Raw genomic sequence first — 17,808 nt, forward strand, 5'->3', positions numbered from 1 at the left:
GAGATATTAAAGTAACAGAAAGCATTTACCAGGAATTGAACTGGCATCCTCCCAACAACTCTTTTCCACCAATATAAACCTGTAAGTTCCCAGCCTAAACTATCTTAAGAAAATCCAACAGTCCTCAAATCCAACAACTTTTCATAATGGTTTATCTATTTATAAAATAGATAATCGATTTGTCCGTTCTTTCATGTTTTATGACTTCTTTTGTCTTCTCTTTTTTTTCCACTTAATGACGTCATCCTCTTTCACCTGCATTCTACTCACAATTAGAAAACACTTTACAGGTTCCCCTAGGCCCTGGATACAGATGCCCAAAGACACAGAGAGCTCTTTCCACCATCTTTCCATGCCACCGTAATGGTGTGCATAAATGTCCTGTCTGCTGCTTTCAAGAGCATCGACAATGCCGAAAAGAGAGGCAAACACCTGGTTCTTACTAGACCTTGTTCCAAAGTCATTGTCTGGTGTCTTCATCAACTGTGACAACAAAGTATGGGTACATGGGCGAATCTGAAATCACTGATGATCACAGAGCTGGAAAAATTGTTGTGAACCTCACAGTGTGACCAAGTTGTTGTGAACAAGTGTGATCAGCCCCAGATTTGACGTTCAACTCAAAGATCTAGAAAAATCTAGAAAAATCACAGAATAATCTGCTCCCATACCACCAGTTTGGTTTCATTGTACTGATTTAGCTCACATCATGGACCAAGAAGAAGCAACACAAAAACACACAGGAGAGAAAATCCTGGGGTTCTTCATCTAGCGATGTAATACATATTTACAAATAAAATGCTTCAATGGACAAATGAATAAAGTAAAATAAATTTTTTTTTTTTTTTTGAAACAGAGTCTCGCTCGGTCGCCCAGGCTGGAGGGCAATGGCCGGATCTCAGCTCACTGCAAGCTCCGCCTCCCGGGTTTACGCCATTCTCCCGCCTCAGCCTCCCGAGTAGCTGGGACTACAGGCGCCCGCCGCCTCGCCCGGCTAGTTTTTTGTATTTTTTTAGTAGAGACGGGATTTCACCATGTTAGCCAGGATGGTCTCGATTTCCTGACCTCGTGATCTGCCTGTCTCGGCCTCCCAAAGTGCTGGGACAATAAAATTTTTTTTAATTATAAAAAAAGACACAGGTTTATGGTACTGCTGCAGAGTAAAAAAACTTCAACTTTAAATGACAGGAAAAATATAATACATTGTCTAAATATTTAGATATTTCTATAACAAAGTGGAGGAATTATTTTCAAAGCATAAACGAAAGTATCAATCAGCGGAGAAATTCAGTTATATAGCTGGAATACTGCCTGCCACACCTAATGATGAAAGAGTGCACACTGATATTTTTCAGTGCACACTGATATTTTTACATGTATTTATAACAGTACATACTTCTATGAACACAGATGTACATGCGAATCACTTTAGATTAAATCCTACAATTATTTTCTCAGTTTTAACCTAAAAACATATTTCAGTTAAATTTAGAGTGATAAACGACTTGCCATTTCAACTCTGAAAAACATAACCTGCTGATTTTATTATCAGAGCCAGAAGGGCCCTTGAACTCCATCAATAAACTTTTAGAAAGTCAATTTACTGCAAAACTATTTTCATACACTCATCTCTCTCTCTAAAATGTTCCCTTAGGCTTCAATTTTCTCCTTTGTGAGCACTAACCCAAAGGCAAGTAGCTCTGGAAATGACTTTAGATTTGCTCCTGCTGTTTTATGAAAGGACTTAGTCTCCAAAGTTCCAGAGAAAGGGGCACACCCACTCACTTTGTGACTACAGACATGAATGAAGCTCAGCAGAAGGTAGGCGCTATTGTAGAATATCGCATTAAATAGTATGGACCTCAGTTTCCATTTCACAACAGAGAAAAAGACCTCTTCTCACCACATATCAGAGATTAAGCTGAGAAGGGATTAATTAATACCTTCAAAGGGTTTTTAATCTCTCAGAGAAAGCATTTTTTGAAAACAAAAAATAAAATAAAAATTAGACTGTTCTTTTGGAAATATTGATAGTTATTTTTCATTTTAAATACATGATTACAATTTTTTAAATCCATTCAGAATCATTCATAACTGAGATCAAAAGACAGCTGATATACAGTAAATCCCTGCCAGTATAAAACAGTCCACCCAAAATTACCAATTATATATTGTGACCGAATGCATTTTGCCATTTAATAGCAACATGGTAGAGGACAAGAAAAGTATACAACAAATTAAACCAAAAACAAGCAACAACAACCACTGCCACTGTAACCTCAAGAACTTCCTGGCCATGAACCAACCATCCAACTAGTAAAGATCTGCTTCTAAATGTTAGATTTCAAAATTTCACGACATGGAAACAGTTTTTTAAGAGGGGTTAGAAGTGCTGACAGCTTATTAAACATCTACTTTTTAATTATAACATATTTCTGTTCCTTCATTTAGCAATAAATGGGTTCAACTACGTACAAAATTTACAACTGCGACTCATTTGGTTGATTTTGTGAAACTAAAAAATGACAGAGATGAGTTGAACTTTAAGTTGTAAATCGAATTAACTGACATATTCAATTCTTAACCAGAACAGCTGGCACAGTACCTGTCAAAGAGCAAGTGCTCATAAAATTTTGTTAAATCAAACTGAGCTGAGAAATATCTGTCAAAAATAATGTGCCCTTAGTAAGAAGATTTAACTAAATAATGAAACAGGAATGGCTGGCATAGTAATTCTCAATAGTTCTAAGATCTGGTGGAATACTCAGAAAGAATAATGAATGATTTAGAGGGTATAAAAGTAAAAATGAGCCATCGTTTCAAATGACAGACCAAGGGTGAAGACATGGTAACAAAAAATAAAGTGAAGCTAAAAATTTAAAATCTAAGCAAAGAGGGAAAAAAAAAAAAAAAAACACTGAAAGATAAAAGGAAAACCAACATATGTGAACAGAAAAAAAAAATCTTTAGAAGACAAAATAGGGAACAAATACAATGGAGTCAAGAACGTTCTTTACATGCCCAGAGACAAATACGGACACCAAATTTTCTCTTCCATGAGCTAGAGGATGTCCAGGATGGCTGAGGAAGCAAGGTTAAACCAAGTATTAATCCAAGAGATCATGCAATAAATAAAATAATTACTTTTAAACAACTTTTTAATTTTATCTGATTATAAAGGTGTAAATTCTTTCTCGAAAATATAAAAAAAAAAAAAATAATCCATTCACATCATTTTGGTATATTGCCTTCCAAAACATCTTATAGAAAGGAGCATCAAGGCCAAGCACAGTGGTACACCTGTTACTTAAGAGGCTGAGGTGCAAGGATTGCTTGAAAAAAAATTTAAAAATGAGTCTCTGTCTCTCCATCCACCCCCAACATCGCACACCACAAAAATGGCACACATGCTCCTTTTTCAACATTCTTTGATCATCCTGCATAGTTTTGAATTCTAGTTTTTCCCTTCAAGCATATAGCCTAAGCATTTTCCCATTTCATTTTTAAAAATCTTCAAAAGGATCATCAGTAATTGTATTATTTTTTAAAAACATGCTCATGATGTACACAGGAAATAAAAGAATTTCAACTTCCCTATTCCCCACCTCACATTTCCATTTCTCACAAGTAATTCCTTTTGCCAGTGTTTTGACATTATCTGTCTGGACCTTTTCTATACACATACAAATATTTATACCAACATATACAGTATACATATTTAAGTTTCTATCCTTTCAATCTTTCACAAATAGGTTCATACTATCTATGCTATTTTTCAATTTGCTTTTGGGACCCAAAAATGCACCTTAGAAACCTTTCCATATGAGCACATAGAGACTATCATCATTCAAGTTCTATAATTACATGGTATCAATATACCATACTCCTCTTGATGAACATTTAAGCTGCATATTTTTGTTGTTCTTACCAACAATGTCACAATGAATATCTTGTTACATATATTTTTATGAAATGGTACTGTTTTTGTAGGAGGTAGACCTAGAAACAAAATTCCCTGGACAAAGAATATGCAAATTTATTTTCCAAAAAGGCATACTGGTTATTCCACCATCAAGAGAAAGGTATGCATTTCCGCCATCTTTGCCATTATAACATGCTATCAATGTCTTTGAACAAAAAATTGCATTTAATTTTTCAAGTGTATTTCTCTGACTACTCATGATATGGAACAATCTTATGTTTATTAGCCATTTGTATTTTTAATCTATGAACAGTCTATATCTCTTTTTACTAAGCTTACAAATATCTGCATGCTTTAGATATTAAAGCATTATATGACATACATATATTTTCTCAGAGTGGAGTTTATCCTCTGACTCCGTTTTACTAAAGGTAAGTTTTGGGTTTTTAAATGGCTAAACCATTTAATATATTTCTTTATGTCTTCTGATATGCTTGGAAAAGGCTCCTCCACACATATCCTTCTATAAGTTTTTCTAATGCTAATACAGTGTTATGTGATTTTTACATCTGGCTGAATTATTTGTACATAAGAGGTAGGCATCTAAATTTATTTTCTTCAAATCAACAGTCAATTGTCTGAACACTATATATTAAATAGCCTTCATTACCCCCAGCTGACTTGAACTATTGTTCAAAAATACCAAAGTCCATAGATCCTGGGGTCTATTTCTCAACTCTACTTTGTCTCACCCATCTGATTTTCTATTTGCATGTCTGTACTGTTTGCTTTTTAAAAAAAATTTTGTTTTTGCATGTCTGTGCTGTTTTGACTAAAACAGTTTTACAATATGCTTTGATATCACATAAGAAATGCCCCCCTCATAACCTCCCTTCACAATTCTTTTAAACAATTCTTACGCATGTATTCATCCATGTGAACTGTAGATTTCATTTGACAGTTTCAAAATTTTCAACTGGAATTTAACTGGAACTGACATCTTCATGAGCTAAGAACAAGGACAGTCTCACCATTTATTTGTTTTATTTCCTCCAAATAAAATATTTATTATTTTTTGTATGTGAGCATGTACCTTTCTTTCATTTGTCAATTCTACTGCCTATTTTCTACTTCGAAAATGTCTAGTAGTCTTTATACGTAAGTGCCTTCATGTGATTTCCTTTGTTTTCTCCCGCAGTAGAAATTTGTTGGGTGTTTGTTTTGGGTACCAAATAGCTGAACAGTCCATCCCCACTGACTGCATCAAAGCAAAAAGAAGGCCCCACTTCCTACTATGGAAGCTGAAGGAGGCCAGGCATTACCAGGCTCAGCAAATTGGATGCTTGAATCCAGAACTTTGAATCTTGAAGAGATAAAGGAAAGATGCAGGGACATTTAGAGATCATTTACAGAAGAGTTTAAAATCCAGCTATTGTGGGCAGGGTGCCAGCAAAAATAGCAACCCAAACAGACCCTTCCTGTGGCTTGTCTAAGACTGTGTGTGCTCAGCTGCTTAATCTCCGCTGGTTCCTACTGGGTTTTAGAGCCTGATTATACAGACTTCCCATAGATTCCGTGAACAACCTGATAACTTTCCAATAAATTCTTTTCCTATTTTAGTTACCCAGACTGATTTCCTCTATTTGCAATCAAGAATCTTGGCATATAATGAAACCATTTAACCATTTTTTGTTTTTCTCTCATCAACAGAGGACCTTGAAGGACACAATGTTATTCTAGGACCCTCTGCACATCATTTCACTTAAAGTTACAGCTTCATTTCACTTAAAGTCAGTTTCCAAGTACCTATTGAGAGCATTAAGTGAGAATTTACTGTGCAGGCAGATTCAGGGTTCAGTACTATCTGTAGTTTCAGGTACCTACTGTGGGTCTTGGAACATATCCCCCGCTGACAAAGTAGGGCAGCAGTACAATATCCTTTGTAATACAGAACATTTTTACTTGTCTTCTCTATTCATTTTTAAATATAAAAATCTTTAAATATACATATCTAGATCAATAAAAACAAAATTAAACATTTTCTCTAACTATTAAAGTCCAAAACAAAACTTCACCCCTCATCTTAAGCAAGAATTCAGCATTCTTTTCTCCTACCTATCCAAATTTCCTAGTCACTATTAACTGAGTAAAAAGGGATATAAATTCTGTTTACTATTAGAGAGTACTCCTTGACTACATAGACCTTTTTTTGTTTGTTTTTTGAGATAGAGTCTTGTTCTGTCACCCAGGCTGGAATATAGTGGCGTAATCTCAGCTCAATGCAACCTCCACTTCCTGGGTTCAAGTGATTCTCCTGCCTCAGCCTCCCAAGTAGCTGGGACGACAGGCACGTACCACCATGCCTGGCTAACTTATATTTTTAGTAGAGATGGGGTTTTACCATGTTGACCAGGCTGGTCTCAAACTCCTGACCTCAAGTGATCCTCCCGCCTCGGACTCCCAAAGTTTATTACAGGCATGAGCCATCACGCCTGGCCAACATTTTTTTCAACAATGGTTTTTAGCTGATATTCTCAATCTTGCAAAAATATATTTTTCAGTTACTTACAAATATACATGTACATATTTAACGGTATGTGGCCCTCAAAGTTGTTTCAAACTACTTACAACTTTATTGTTCTCTGGTTGTAATTTTGACATATGTCTTACAGTTTACCTCTGAGAATTTTGCTCAGAAAAAGAATATTAATGATTTTTTTATTATAAATTCATATCTGAGAATGTCTGTCACCTACACATATCAATGTCCCCTTGGCTGGGCAGAGAAGTCTTTGATCCCAACTCTTCTCCATTCAGCTTTATAGACTTTGTTCTATTGTCTTCTGGCATTAGTATTCAGCAAATCCTGGTGAGCCTGATTTTTGCTCCTTTCTGTGTAACTGAACTGGTTTTAAGTGTATAAAAAGAATACCAAATAATAGTGGTCTGGGTAAAACAAAACTTCCTCTCATATTAAAGAAGTACCCCATCCAGGGCTAGAAAAGAGGTTCAAGGTGATCATGGAGTTTCGGATGTGGCTTCTATCCTCAAGGTCACCTTGTGTCTAGGATGGCTTGATGGCACCAATCTATGTCCCAGATAGAAAGTAAAGAAAGGCAAATGAGGGGTAAAAGAGTGAGCATACCAGTTTAATTGGTATCTTTGAAGAACTAATGACCTCCCCATTCAACAGCTTGCAAACTGAAGTCCCACTAATCGCCCTCTAGCTATATGGTAGGATGGAAAATGCAGCCTTTTAGCTGGGCCTATAGCCACCAGGAATGAAATAAAGATTGTCATTAAAAATGAAGGGAAGGATGGATATTGGGTGGGCAAATAATTATCTCTATCACTTCAGATCACATAATATTTCTTCCTGGTGCTTATAAAATTTGTTTTTGAAAATCATAAAAATTTCCAGATTATATCAAAGAGTAACTTTTTTTATTAAGTTTTTTATTAATTTTACCTTAAATTCTTTCAACTTGCAGACTTGTTTTTCTGTTTAAGTGGGTTTCTTTATTTATACTCTAATTATTGCTTCTGATCCCCTGAGTTCACTCCTACTGCCATAATAAAGTAACACAGACTGGATAGCTTAGACAACAGAAATTTACTTTCTCACAGTTCTGCAGGCTGGAAGTCTGTGATCAAGGTGCGGGCGTGGTTGGTTTCTTCTGAGACCTCTCTCCTTTGCTTGTAGGTAACCATCTTCTCCCTGTGTCTTCACATGGTCTTCCCTCCAAGTGTGTCAAATTTCCTTTTTATAAGGACATCAGTCCAACTGGATTAGGGCCCACACTAATGACCTCATTTCAACTTAAGTTACTTCCTAAAAGACCCTATTTCCAAATACAGTCATATTCTGAGGTACTGGGGGATTAGGATTTCAATATATGAATTTTAGGGGGAATATAATTCAGCCCCAAACGCTATCATTTTAGTGTGATCCTCTGGAAACCCTAAAATCACTGGATTGGCCACTGTTCATCTTCCATATTTATCATCTTCCTTTTGGCATCTTGTCTTTTTCCTCTTCATCATGAGAAAAGTTTTCCCTTCACATCAGTTATTCAGATCTTCTCTCTAAAGTTTTAAAGACTTAAATTTCCCTACTTCATTTTGGTTTCCTTACATGTTTTTCATGTTTTAGTTAGCTCTGTTAGCATCTCTCCTTACTCTGTTCTTGTAACTCCTGGTTACTGTTTTCATATAAGCTATGCGCCTGCTGCATACAACCACAAAATCTCAATAATGTTCAACAATAAGCATATATTTTGGTGGTTGGTTGATGCAGGCTAGGCAGGTCTGCTGATCTTCAGTCAGTTTCATGTGTCTCTCGCCCTTCTCCTGGGACCAACAGCAAGACAATGGCAGAAGCATGAGAGGCCACACTCAACAGCATAAGCACGTTTGAAGCCCCTGCTTGTGTCATGTACCCTAATGATGGCAAAAGCCAAAGCCCCGAAACCAAAGGGTAGGAAATACTCCTCTCCTACTAAAGTAAAGGGGAAAGGAGTGATTATTCTGAATAGTCTACTACATCGTGTTTCTTGTATTTTTTGAGAAACTTTGAGCTTAAGTCTCTTAAATGTTTCTTGCTTGCTTTACATAAATTTTTTTTAAATAAATGTTCTTCCTCTGAGACCTCAAAATAATGCTCATTTTCCCTTATAATATAGAATATTTTCACAGGACTCATAGTGATTCTATTACTTAACCTTGTATGGGAAGAAATCTCTTCAGATCTGCTATTTATCACCAGGCATTGTAGAAAGAATTCCTTAGCACTTCCCCTACGCACCACTTCACTCTCTGCTGAGGTACTGACAGATACCATACTCAGAGCTAGCCTTGAAGTTATGTCTCAGGTACATATCAAATCTGTGTGCCTGGCAGAAGTTTTTCTAGTGCCCATCTGCAGAAAAGAGGTAGAAACTTCTCTTTCTCTGTCAGGGTCTCTGATTAAACTGAAGCATCACACGCAAATTTGGCATTTTTTGTTCAAACAGGGTAAGAAAGACTTCATTCCCAGCATGCACTGATTCCAGTACTCTTCTTGTCTATATCTGAATGAAAAAGCGTCAACATGTATATTTCAGTAGACAGTGCTAAAATGCCCTCTGAAAAGATCTATTCTAAAGAAATGTTGGAAGGACATGTACTATGCACAGCTGTCTAACATGTTAAAAACTCCAATGTTCTATCATCTTAAGATCTAGTCTTATTCCCTACCAGGCCTCTACTAACCTAATGAATTTCTTGAGACTACCCAGGCCATTAAATATAAGGCTATGCTACAGCCAACCAAGGAATAAAGGTGTTCTCTCTGAACCTTTCCTTAACTATTCCAGAAAAAGGACAACCTAAAGCTGAACATAACCCTAAGTAACAAAGAATCTTATTCAATCAATACATCTATATTTCTTTTTGTCATTTTTTTTTAAGAGACAGGGTCTCTGTCTCTGTCACCCAGGCTAGAATACAGTGGAGAAATCATAGCTCACTGCAGCTCAAACTCCGGGGCTCAAGCCATCCTCTCATCTCAGCCTCTGGAGTAGCTGGGATTACAGGTGCACACCACTATACCCAGCTAATTTTGGCCTTTTTTTTGTAGAGACAGGGTCTTGCTCTGTTGTCCAGGCTGGTCTTGAACTCCTGGGCACAAGCAATCCTTCCACCTCGGCCTTTCAAAGTGCTGGGATTACAAGCGTAAGCCACTGCACCCAGCCAATATATCCACATTTCTTAATTAGGCTGACTTCACAGTCCAATTTAAGAATTTTTCAACTTCCTTCTGAGATGTACCAATGTCTCTGATCCAGAATATGAGACCCACAGTAAATTATTCTTATATATCCTCACAGAAAAGGACCATAATGAATGTAGAATGAATGAATGAACAAACTTCAAATGTCAGCCTCTCAGAACAGGGAATATTTGCTATTATAAAACCATCCTGAAGTTTCAGAGACAGTACACTAAAGGAAAAATAAACTACAACAACATTCTGGAAAACAAAAAATATTCCTTGTAATCCTGCACTGCCACAAGACACTTATAGCAAAGAGCCTCTTTAACCTCATTTTCCCCTTTTCCTTGTTACGCTGCACAACTCGGCTAGTCGATTTGATGTACAGGTGCCGGTGTAGTTCATCTATGAGAACCAAATGGAGGTTCATCTTCTTGCTGTGAAGCTCTAGTCGAAGGTCACTCAGTCCTTCCACCTGGAGCAGGGGGCCCTCCAAAGACTCAACTGCTGACACCTGAAAAGAGAAAAAAAAAGAAAGACAATTAAGTACAACTTAATAACCTGGCAATATTATAAATAAGAAAGACGTCTTAAAAAGATACTAACAAAAGGGAGCTTACGAGAACTTTATCAGCATATCCAAGACTTTGCAGAGTATAATGTGGCTAGGGGAGAGTTTTTCTCACCTTAGATAATGATAAAACAGTCTTGACAAAGATAAACATGAAAGCATACACAGCACCACAGCAAACTATTTATGCCCACACACGCCCATCAATGGACACATGTAAAGAGACCTCCCTATTTAAATGATACTATCATTCACATTCTCACAGGAATCCCATGTACTAATGGTTTAATCAACTTTTACTCAAAGTTAGCTTTTTTAAACTAAGGCTTTAAAAAAAGCACACTATATAAATGTTTTAAAAAGAACTTGTTCTCACAGCAATCATGACTCTTTATGCTTACCAAGAGTCGGGCTCTCTCTCACTCTTTTTCAAATACACATCACACAGAGGTAAATACATTTTTTTACATGAATGCTACAAGTGGACAATAGTAGTCATCACTTCTCCTTGTCCTGAGTCAGTTTAATAGAAGAAATGGGAAATGAACGGTGACTGGAAGACATAACATAAAGAGGAAGATACTCCTGGTGCAAAGTGGTTTGGGAGATTTTCAAGGCAAAAGGACTGGATAAATCAAACTGGTATAGGAATGCCTACAATAAATGGAGAACATGAAGGCTTCAGGGAACCTGGAACAACCAACTCACTTTGAAACGCAAAGTGACATCTGCAAAGGGAAAAAAAAAAAAAAAAAGACAGCATGCATGATATGATCCCATTTATTCATGTACACAAAATTATGTTTGTTTTTATGTATAAAGATCTTGTATCTTTTCAAAGAAAAAAACTTAAAGAGCACACTCTAGGTGCTATTCTTTGAGAGAAAATAGAAATGACAGGATGAGCTTAGAGGGAAAGAACACAAGTGAGCTCCCTCAGGGATGAAATGCTATGTGTGTTATTCCCTGCGTAGGTTATACTAAATATCTGTAACAAGTACAGATAAAGGAAGTAACTAATGATACTTCAGGGTAAAGGCCTTAAACATAATTCTGGATGCAAACACGCTCCTAAAGAATGAACCATTTACACTAAAACAATAGGTAATTAAAGCCGTGAAACACATTGGTGATCAAAAATGTTGATCACACATCTACAGCAGTCTAAGGAGCCACTTAGGAGTTTGTGGACAGTGAAGAAAGAAATCTTTGTAGCTGCCCAATATAAACCAGCCTGAAATGGTAAAGAAAATGTGATGGCTTACCCACAACCACATCACTTGTTTTGTGATGTGCTATAATCAAATGTCAGTAGCAAATAAGTTTCCTTAAGTTAACCAAGAGAGAATCAAGGAATGTAAGAGTGACAAGCCCTGGGCCAGCTCTGCCCTCTGAAGCCTGCCAGTTCATTTTCACGCTGACTTGCAACTGCCCTGCTATGAGAGCCCCTGGGCCCAGAGCAAGCTGCCAGCAATTCCAAATGGAAAGGCAGCCTCACAAAATGACCAGAGTGTCCCCAAGGAGGAAAAAACAACAACAAATTCATTTACACTTATGCCCTAAAATGGATTTAACTCGGGTCTCTAGCAGAGAAAAGAGGATGCATTAACCTCCAGTGACACTGAGATCCAGAAAATGAAAAATAATTTGGTAAACCACTGGCCCATCATGTAGCCTTATCCCTTAAGGTAATTAAATCCAGCTGAGATATTTAAGCTTAAAAACCACCCACTGCACATCCACACTTGATTTGTTTGTAGGAATTTACATGAAGATTTTTAACCCAAACAGTACATGTTCCAAATACAGAATTTTATGACAAGTGTCAACTTTCAAAGCCACCTAATTAAATTAAAAGTAAAAATTCAGGTAAAACACTTAGCGCAGTGCCTGGTACCTCCTCAATGCTTACTGAAATTATTTTTAAGAGTACCTATTTATTCCATGAGTAAAGAAACCTCAGAGGGTATTCCCAACATGTTTTAGTGAAGCAATTTCAGTAAGTGTTCCTTCCTTCTTTGAGCCATTGTAACCATTTAAATGACAAACTTTGAATATATTTCCTTGACCCAAAATACAAGTAAAATTAACATACATGTTATCAAAGGTAGTCTCAGAACTTCAAAAATTTGAAAACCTTACCACAAAAGAGAAAAGAGAATAGTCTCTTATTTCTATAAGAAAACACTGTTTTATTTTCTGGCCTTCACTTATTAATAGTCTATTTATAAAGCTATAATTATGGAAGCTGGACAAGGCCACTGTCTTCCCTTACTCTAACCATACTAAGTGGTACTCAAACCAATTTAAAGAAAATAGTTGTCAATGCAACATTTGCTCTCTAGAATATATACTTAGAAACCTAACATTTACCTTTTTTTGTTTTTATGACTTGGAGTCGCCCTGTCGCCGATGCTGGAGTGCAATGGCGCAATCTCGGCTCACTGCAACCTCCGCCTCCTGGGTTCAAGCAATTCTCCTGCCTCAGCCTCCCAAGTAGCTGGGATTACAGAAGCCTGACACCATGCCCAACTAATTTTTTGTATCTTTAGTAGAGACAGAGTTTCACCATGTTGAACAGGCTGGTCTCAAACTCCTGACCTCATGATCCACCCACCTCAGCCTCCCAAAGTGCTAGGATTACAGGCGTGAGCCACTGCGTCCAGCCCTAACATTTATCTTATCTGGTTTTAAGGAGTTTGAAACATAAAGTTCACCCACAAAGGAACAGTTGGCGAGGTAGCAGTCAACCCAACAGACTACCACCTCTGACCGTCAATTCTGTTGTACTGGGGAGGTGCAGTTTCCAGGTATTTACTAAGATTTGAGATTTACTAGAAATAATAATCATCTGTATTTACGAATGTGCATAATTAATTATAAAAAGATTGTTTTAATATATAGGAAGTGGTCACTGTATAAATTACTGCACTTTTCCAAATGTAATGACTGCAGAGTACCTTTTAAATAACACACTGATGAAAGATTAACAGAAATTTAAGAGACGCAGTTGGATTAATGTAGACAGCAATAAAATAATTTCACAGGGCAGTTACTATAAGAAATTATTTAAAAAGGGGGGACAGTTCCAAGATGGCTGAATAGGAACAGCCCCAGGTTACAACTCCCAGCATGAGTGACGCAGAAGACGGGGGATTTCTGCATTTCCAACTGAGGTACCGGGTACATCTCACTAGGGCGTGTCGGACGATGGATGCAGGACAGTGGCTGCAGCCTACGGAGCGAGAGCTAAAGCAGGGCAAGGCATCACCTCACCTAGGAAGTGCAAGGGATAAGGGAATTCCATTTCCTAGCCAGGGGAAACCATGACACACAGCACCTGGAAAATCGGGTCACCTCCACCCTAATACCACATTTTTCCAAGGGTCTTAGCAAACGGCACACCAGGAGTTTATATCCGGGGCCTGGCTCGGAGGGTCTCAAGCCCACGGGGCCTCCCTCATTGCTAGTACAGCAGTCTGAGATCTAACTGCAAGGCAGCAGCTAGGCTGGGGGAGGGGTGCCCGCCATTACAGAGGCTTGAGTAGGTAAACAAAGCAGCCAGGAAGCTCAAACTGGGTGGAGTCCACCTCAGCTCAAGGAGGCCTGCCTGCCTCTGTAGACTCCACCTCTGGGGACAAAGCATAGCCGAACAAAAGGCAGCAGAAACCTCTGCAGATTTTAGTGTCCCTGACAGCTTTTAAGACAGTAGTGGTTCTCCCAGTACAGAGTTTGAGATATGAGAACCGACAGACTGCCTCCTCAAATGGGTCCCTGACACCCAAGTAGCCAAACCAGGAGGCACCTCCCAGTAGGGGCAGACTGACACCTCACATGGCCGGGTACCCCTCTGAGACAAAACTTCCAGAGGAACGATCAGGCAGCAACATTTGCTGTTCAGCAGTATTCGCTCTTCTGCAGCCTCTGCTGCTGATACCCAGGTAAACAGGGTCTGGAGTGGACCTCCAGCAAACTCCAACAGACCTGCAGCTGAAGGTCCTGACTGTTAGAAGGAAAACTAACAAACAGAAAGGACATTTCACACCAAAACCCCATCCATACGTCACCATCACCAAAGACCAAAGGTAGATAAAACCACAAAGATGGGGAAAAAAAGAGAGCAGAAAAGCTGAAAATTCTAAAATCTAGAGTGCCTCTCCCCCTCCAAAGGAAAGCAGCTCCTCGCCAGCAAGGGAACAAAGCTGGATGGAGCATGACTTTGATGAGTTGAGAGAAGAAGTCTTCAGACTATCAAACTTCTCCAAGCTAAAGGAAGAAGTTCAAACCCATCGCAAAGAAGCTAAAAACCTTGAAAAAAGATTAGACAAATGGCTAACTAGAATAACCAGTGTAGAGAACTCCTTAAATGACCTGACAGAGCTGAAAACCATGGCACAAGAACTATGTGACAAATGCACAAGCTTCCGTAACCAATTCGATCAACTGGAAGAAAGGGTATCAGTGATTGAAGATCTAATGAATGAAATGAAGCAAGAAGAGAAGTTTAGAGAAAAAAAGAGTAAAAAGAAACAAACAAAGACTCCAAGAAATATGGGACTATGTGAAAAGACCAAATCTAAATCTGATTGGTGTACCTAAAAGTGAAGAGGAGAATGGAACTAAGTTGGAAAACACTCTGCAGGATATTATCCAGGAGAACTTCCCCAACCTAGCAAGGCAGGCCAACATTCAAATTCAGGAAATACAGAGAGCACCACAAAGATATTCCTCGAGAAGAAAAACTCCAAGACACATAATTGTCAGATTCACCAAAGTTGACATGAAGGAAAAAATGTTAAGGGCAGCCAGAGAGAAAGGTTGGGTAACCCACAAAGGGAAGCCCATCAGACTAACAGCACATCTCTGGGAAGAAGCTCTACAAGCCAGAAGAGACTGGGGGCCAATATTCAACATTCTTAAAGAAAATAATTTACAAACCAGAATTTCATATCCAGCCAAACTATGTTTCATAAGTGAAGGAGAAATAAAATCCTTTACAGACAAGCAAATGCTGAGAGATTTTGTCACCACCAGGACTGCCCTACAAGAGCTCCTACAAGGAAGCACTAAACATGGAAAGGAACAACCAGTACCAGACACTGCAAAAATATGCCAAAATGTAAAGACCATCGATGCTAGGAAGAAATTGCATCAACTAATGAGCAAAATAACCAGCTAACATCATAATGACAGGATTAAGTTCACACATAACAATGTTAACCATAAATGTAAATGGGTTAAATGCTCTAATTAAAAGACACAGACTGGCAAATTGGATAAAGAATCAAGACCCATCATTGCGCTGTATTCAGGAAACTCATCTCACATGCAGAGACACACGTAGGCTCAAAACAAAGGGATAGAGGAAGATCTACCAAGCAAATGGAAAACAAAAAAAAGGCAGGGGTTGCAATCCTAGTCTCCGACAAAACAAACTTTAAACCAACAAAGATCAAGAGACAAGGCCGGCCATTAGATAATCGTAAAGGGATCAATTCAACAAGAAGAGCTAACTATCCTAAATATATAGGCACCCAATACAGGAGCACCCAGATTCATAAAGCAAGTCCTTGGAGACCTACATAGAGATTAGACTCCCACACAATAATAACGGGAGACTTTAACACCCCACTGTCAACAGTAGACAGATCAAGGAGACAGAAAGTTAACAAGGATATCCAGGAATTGAACTCAGTTCTGCACCAAGGGACCTCATAGACATCTAAAGAACTCTCCATGCCAAATCAACAGAATATACATTCTTCTCAGCACCACATTGCACTTATTCCAAAATTGACCACATAGTTGGAAGTAAAGCACTCCTCAGCAAAAGTAAAAGAACAGAAATTATAACAAACTGTCTCTCAGACCACAGCACAGTCAAACTAGAACTCAGGATTAAGAAACTGACTCAAAACCGCTCAACTACATGGAGACTGAATAACCTGCTCCTGAATGACTACTGGGTACATAACAAAATGTAGGCAGAAATAAAGATGTTCCTTGAAACCAATGAAAATAAAGATACAACATACCAGAATCTCTAGGACAAGACACATTTAAAGTAGTGTGTAGTGGGAAATTTATAGCACTAAATGCCCACAAGAGAAAGCAGGAAAGATCTAAAATTGACACCATAACATCACAATTAAAAGAACTAGAGAAGCAAGAGAAACACATTCCAAAGCTAGCAGAAGGCAAGAAATAACAGATCAGAGCAGAAATGAAGGAGATAGAGACACAAAAAACCCTTCAAATAATCAATGAATCGAGGAGCTGGTTTTTTGAAAAGATCAACAAAATTGATACACCACTAGCAAGACTAATAAAGAAAAAAAGGGAGAAGAATCAAATAGACGCAATAAAAAATGAAAAAGGGGACCCCACAGAAATACAAACTACCATCAGAGAATACTATAAACACCTCTATGCAAATAAACTAGAAAACCTAGAAGAAACGGATAAATTCCTGGACACTTAATCCCAAGACTAAACCAGGAAGAAGTTGAATCCCTGAATAGACCAATAATAGGCTCTGAAACTGAGGCAATAATTAGTAGCTTACCAACCAAAAAAAGTTCAGGACCAGATGGATTCACAGCCGAATTCTACCAGAGGTACAAAGAGGAGCTGGTATCATTCCTTCTGAAACTACTCCAATCAATAGAAAAAGAGGGAATCCTCCCTAACTCATTTTGTGAGGCCAGCATCATCCTGATACCAAAGCCTGACAGAGACAGAACAAAAAAAGAGAATTTTAGACCAATATCCCTGATGAACATTGATGCAACAATCCTCAATAAAACATTGGCAAACCGAATCCAGCAGCATATCAAAAAACTTATCCAACACGATCAAGTGGGCTTCATCCCTGGGATGCAAGGCTGGTTCAACATACGCAAATCAATAAACCTAATCCAGCATATAAACAGAACCAAAGACAAAAACCACATGATTATCTCAATAGATGCAGAAAAGGCCTTTGACAAAATTCAACAGCCCTTCATGCTAAAAACTCTCAATAAATTAGGTATTGATGGTATGTATCCCAAAATAATAAGAGCTATTTATGAAAAATCCACAGCCAATATCCTACTGAATGCGCAAAAACTGGAAGCATTCCCTTTGAAAACTGGCACAAGACAGGGATGCCCTCTCTCACCACTCCTATTCAACATAGTGTTGGAAGTTCTGGCTAGGGCAATCAGGCAGGAGAAAGAAATAAAGGTATTCAATTAGGAAAAGAGGAAGTCAAATTGTCCCTGTGTGCAGATGACAGGACTGTATATCTAGAAAACCCCATCGTCTCAGCCCAAAATCCCCGTAAGCTGATAAGCAACTTCAGCAAAGTCTCAGGATACAAAATTAATGTGCAAAAGTCACAAGCATTCTTATACACCAGTAACAGAAAAACAGAGGGCCAAGTCATGAGTGAACTTCCATTCACAATTGCTTCAAAGAGAATAAAATACCTAGGAATCCAACTTACAAGGGATGTAAAGGACCTCTTCAAGGAGAACTACAAACCACTGCTCAATGAAATAAAGGAGGACACAAACAAAT

General features: G+C 38.2%; 1 protein-coding gene across 3 annotated transcripts in view; it reads right to left on the bottom strand.

The window, feature by feature from the left end:
- LOC105471359 (exocyst complex component 4) overlaps window positions 1-17,808 on the bottom strand; it is an 822,236-nt gene that overhangs the window by 752,307 nt on the left and 52,121 nt on the right. For all 3 annotated transcript variants that reach the window (XM_011723811.2, XM_011723812.2, XM_011723813.3), the window contains exon 4: window positions 10,004-10,188. In XM_011723811.2, coding sequence (XP_011722113.2) covers window positions 10,004-10,188 — 185 coding nt within the window. The remainder of the gene's footprint in view (window positions 1-10,003; window positions 10,189-17,808) is intronic.

This window comes from Macaca nemestrina, chromosome 4 (assembly GCF_043159975.1).
Source record: "Macaca nemestrina isolate mMacNem1 chromosome 4, mMacNem.hap1, whole genome shotgun sequence".
Taxonomy (NCBI): domain Eukaryota; kingdom Metazoa; phylum Chordata; class Mammalia; order Primates; family Cercopithecidae; genus Macaca; species Macaca nemestrina.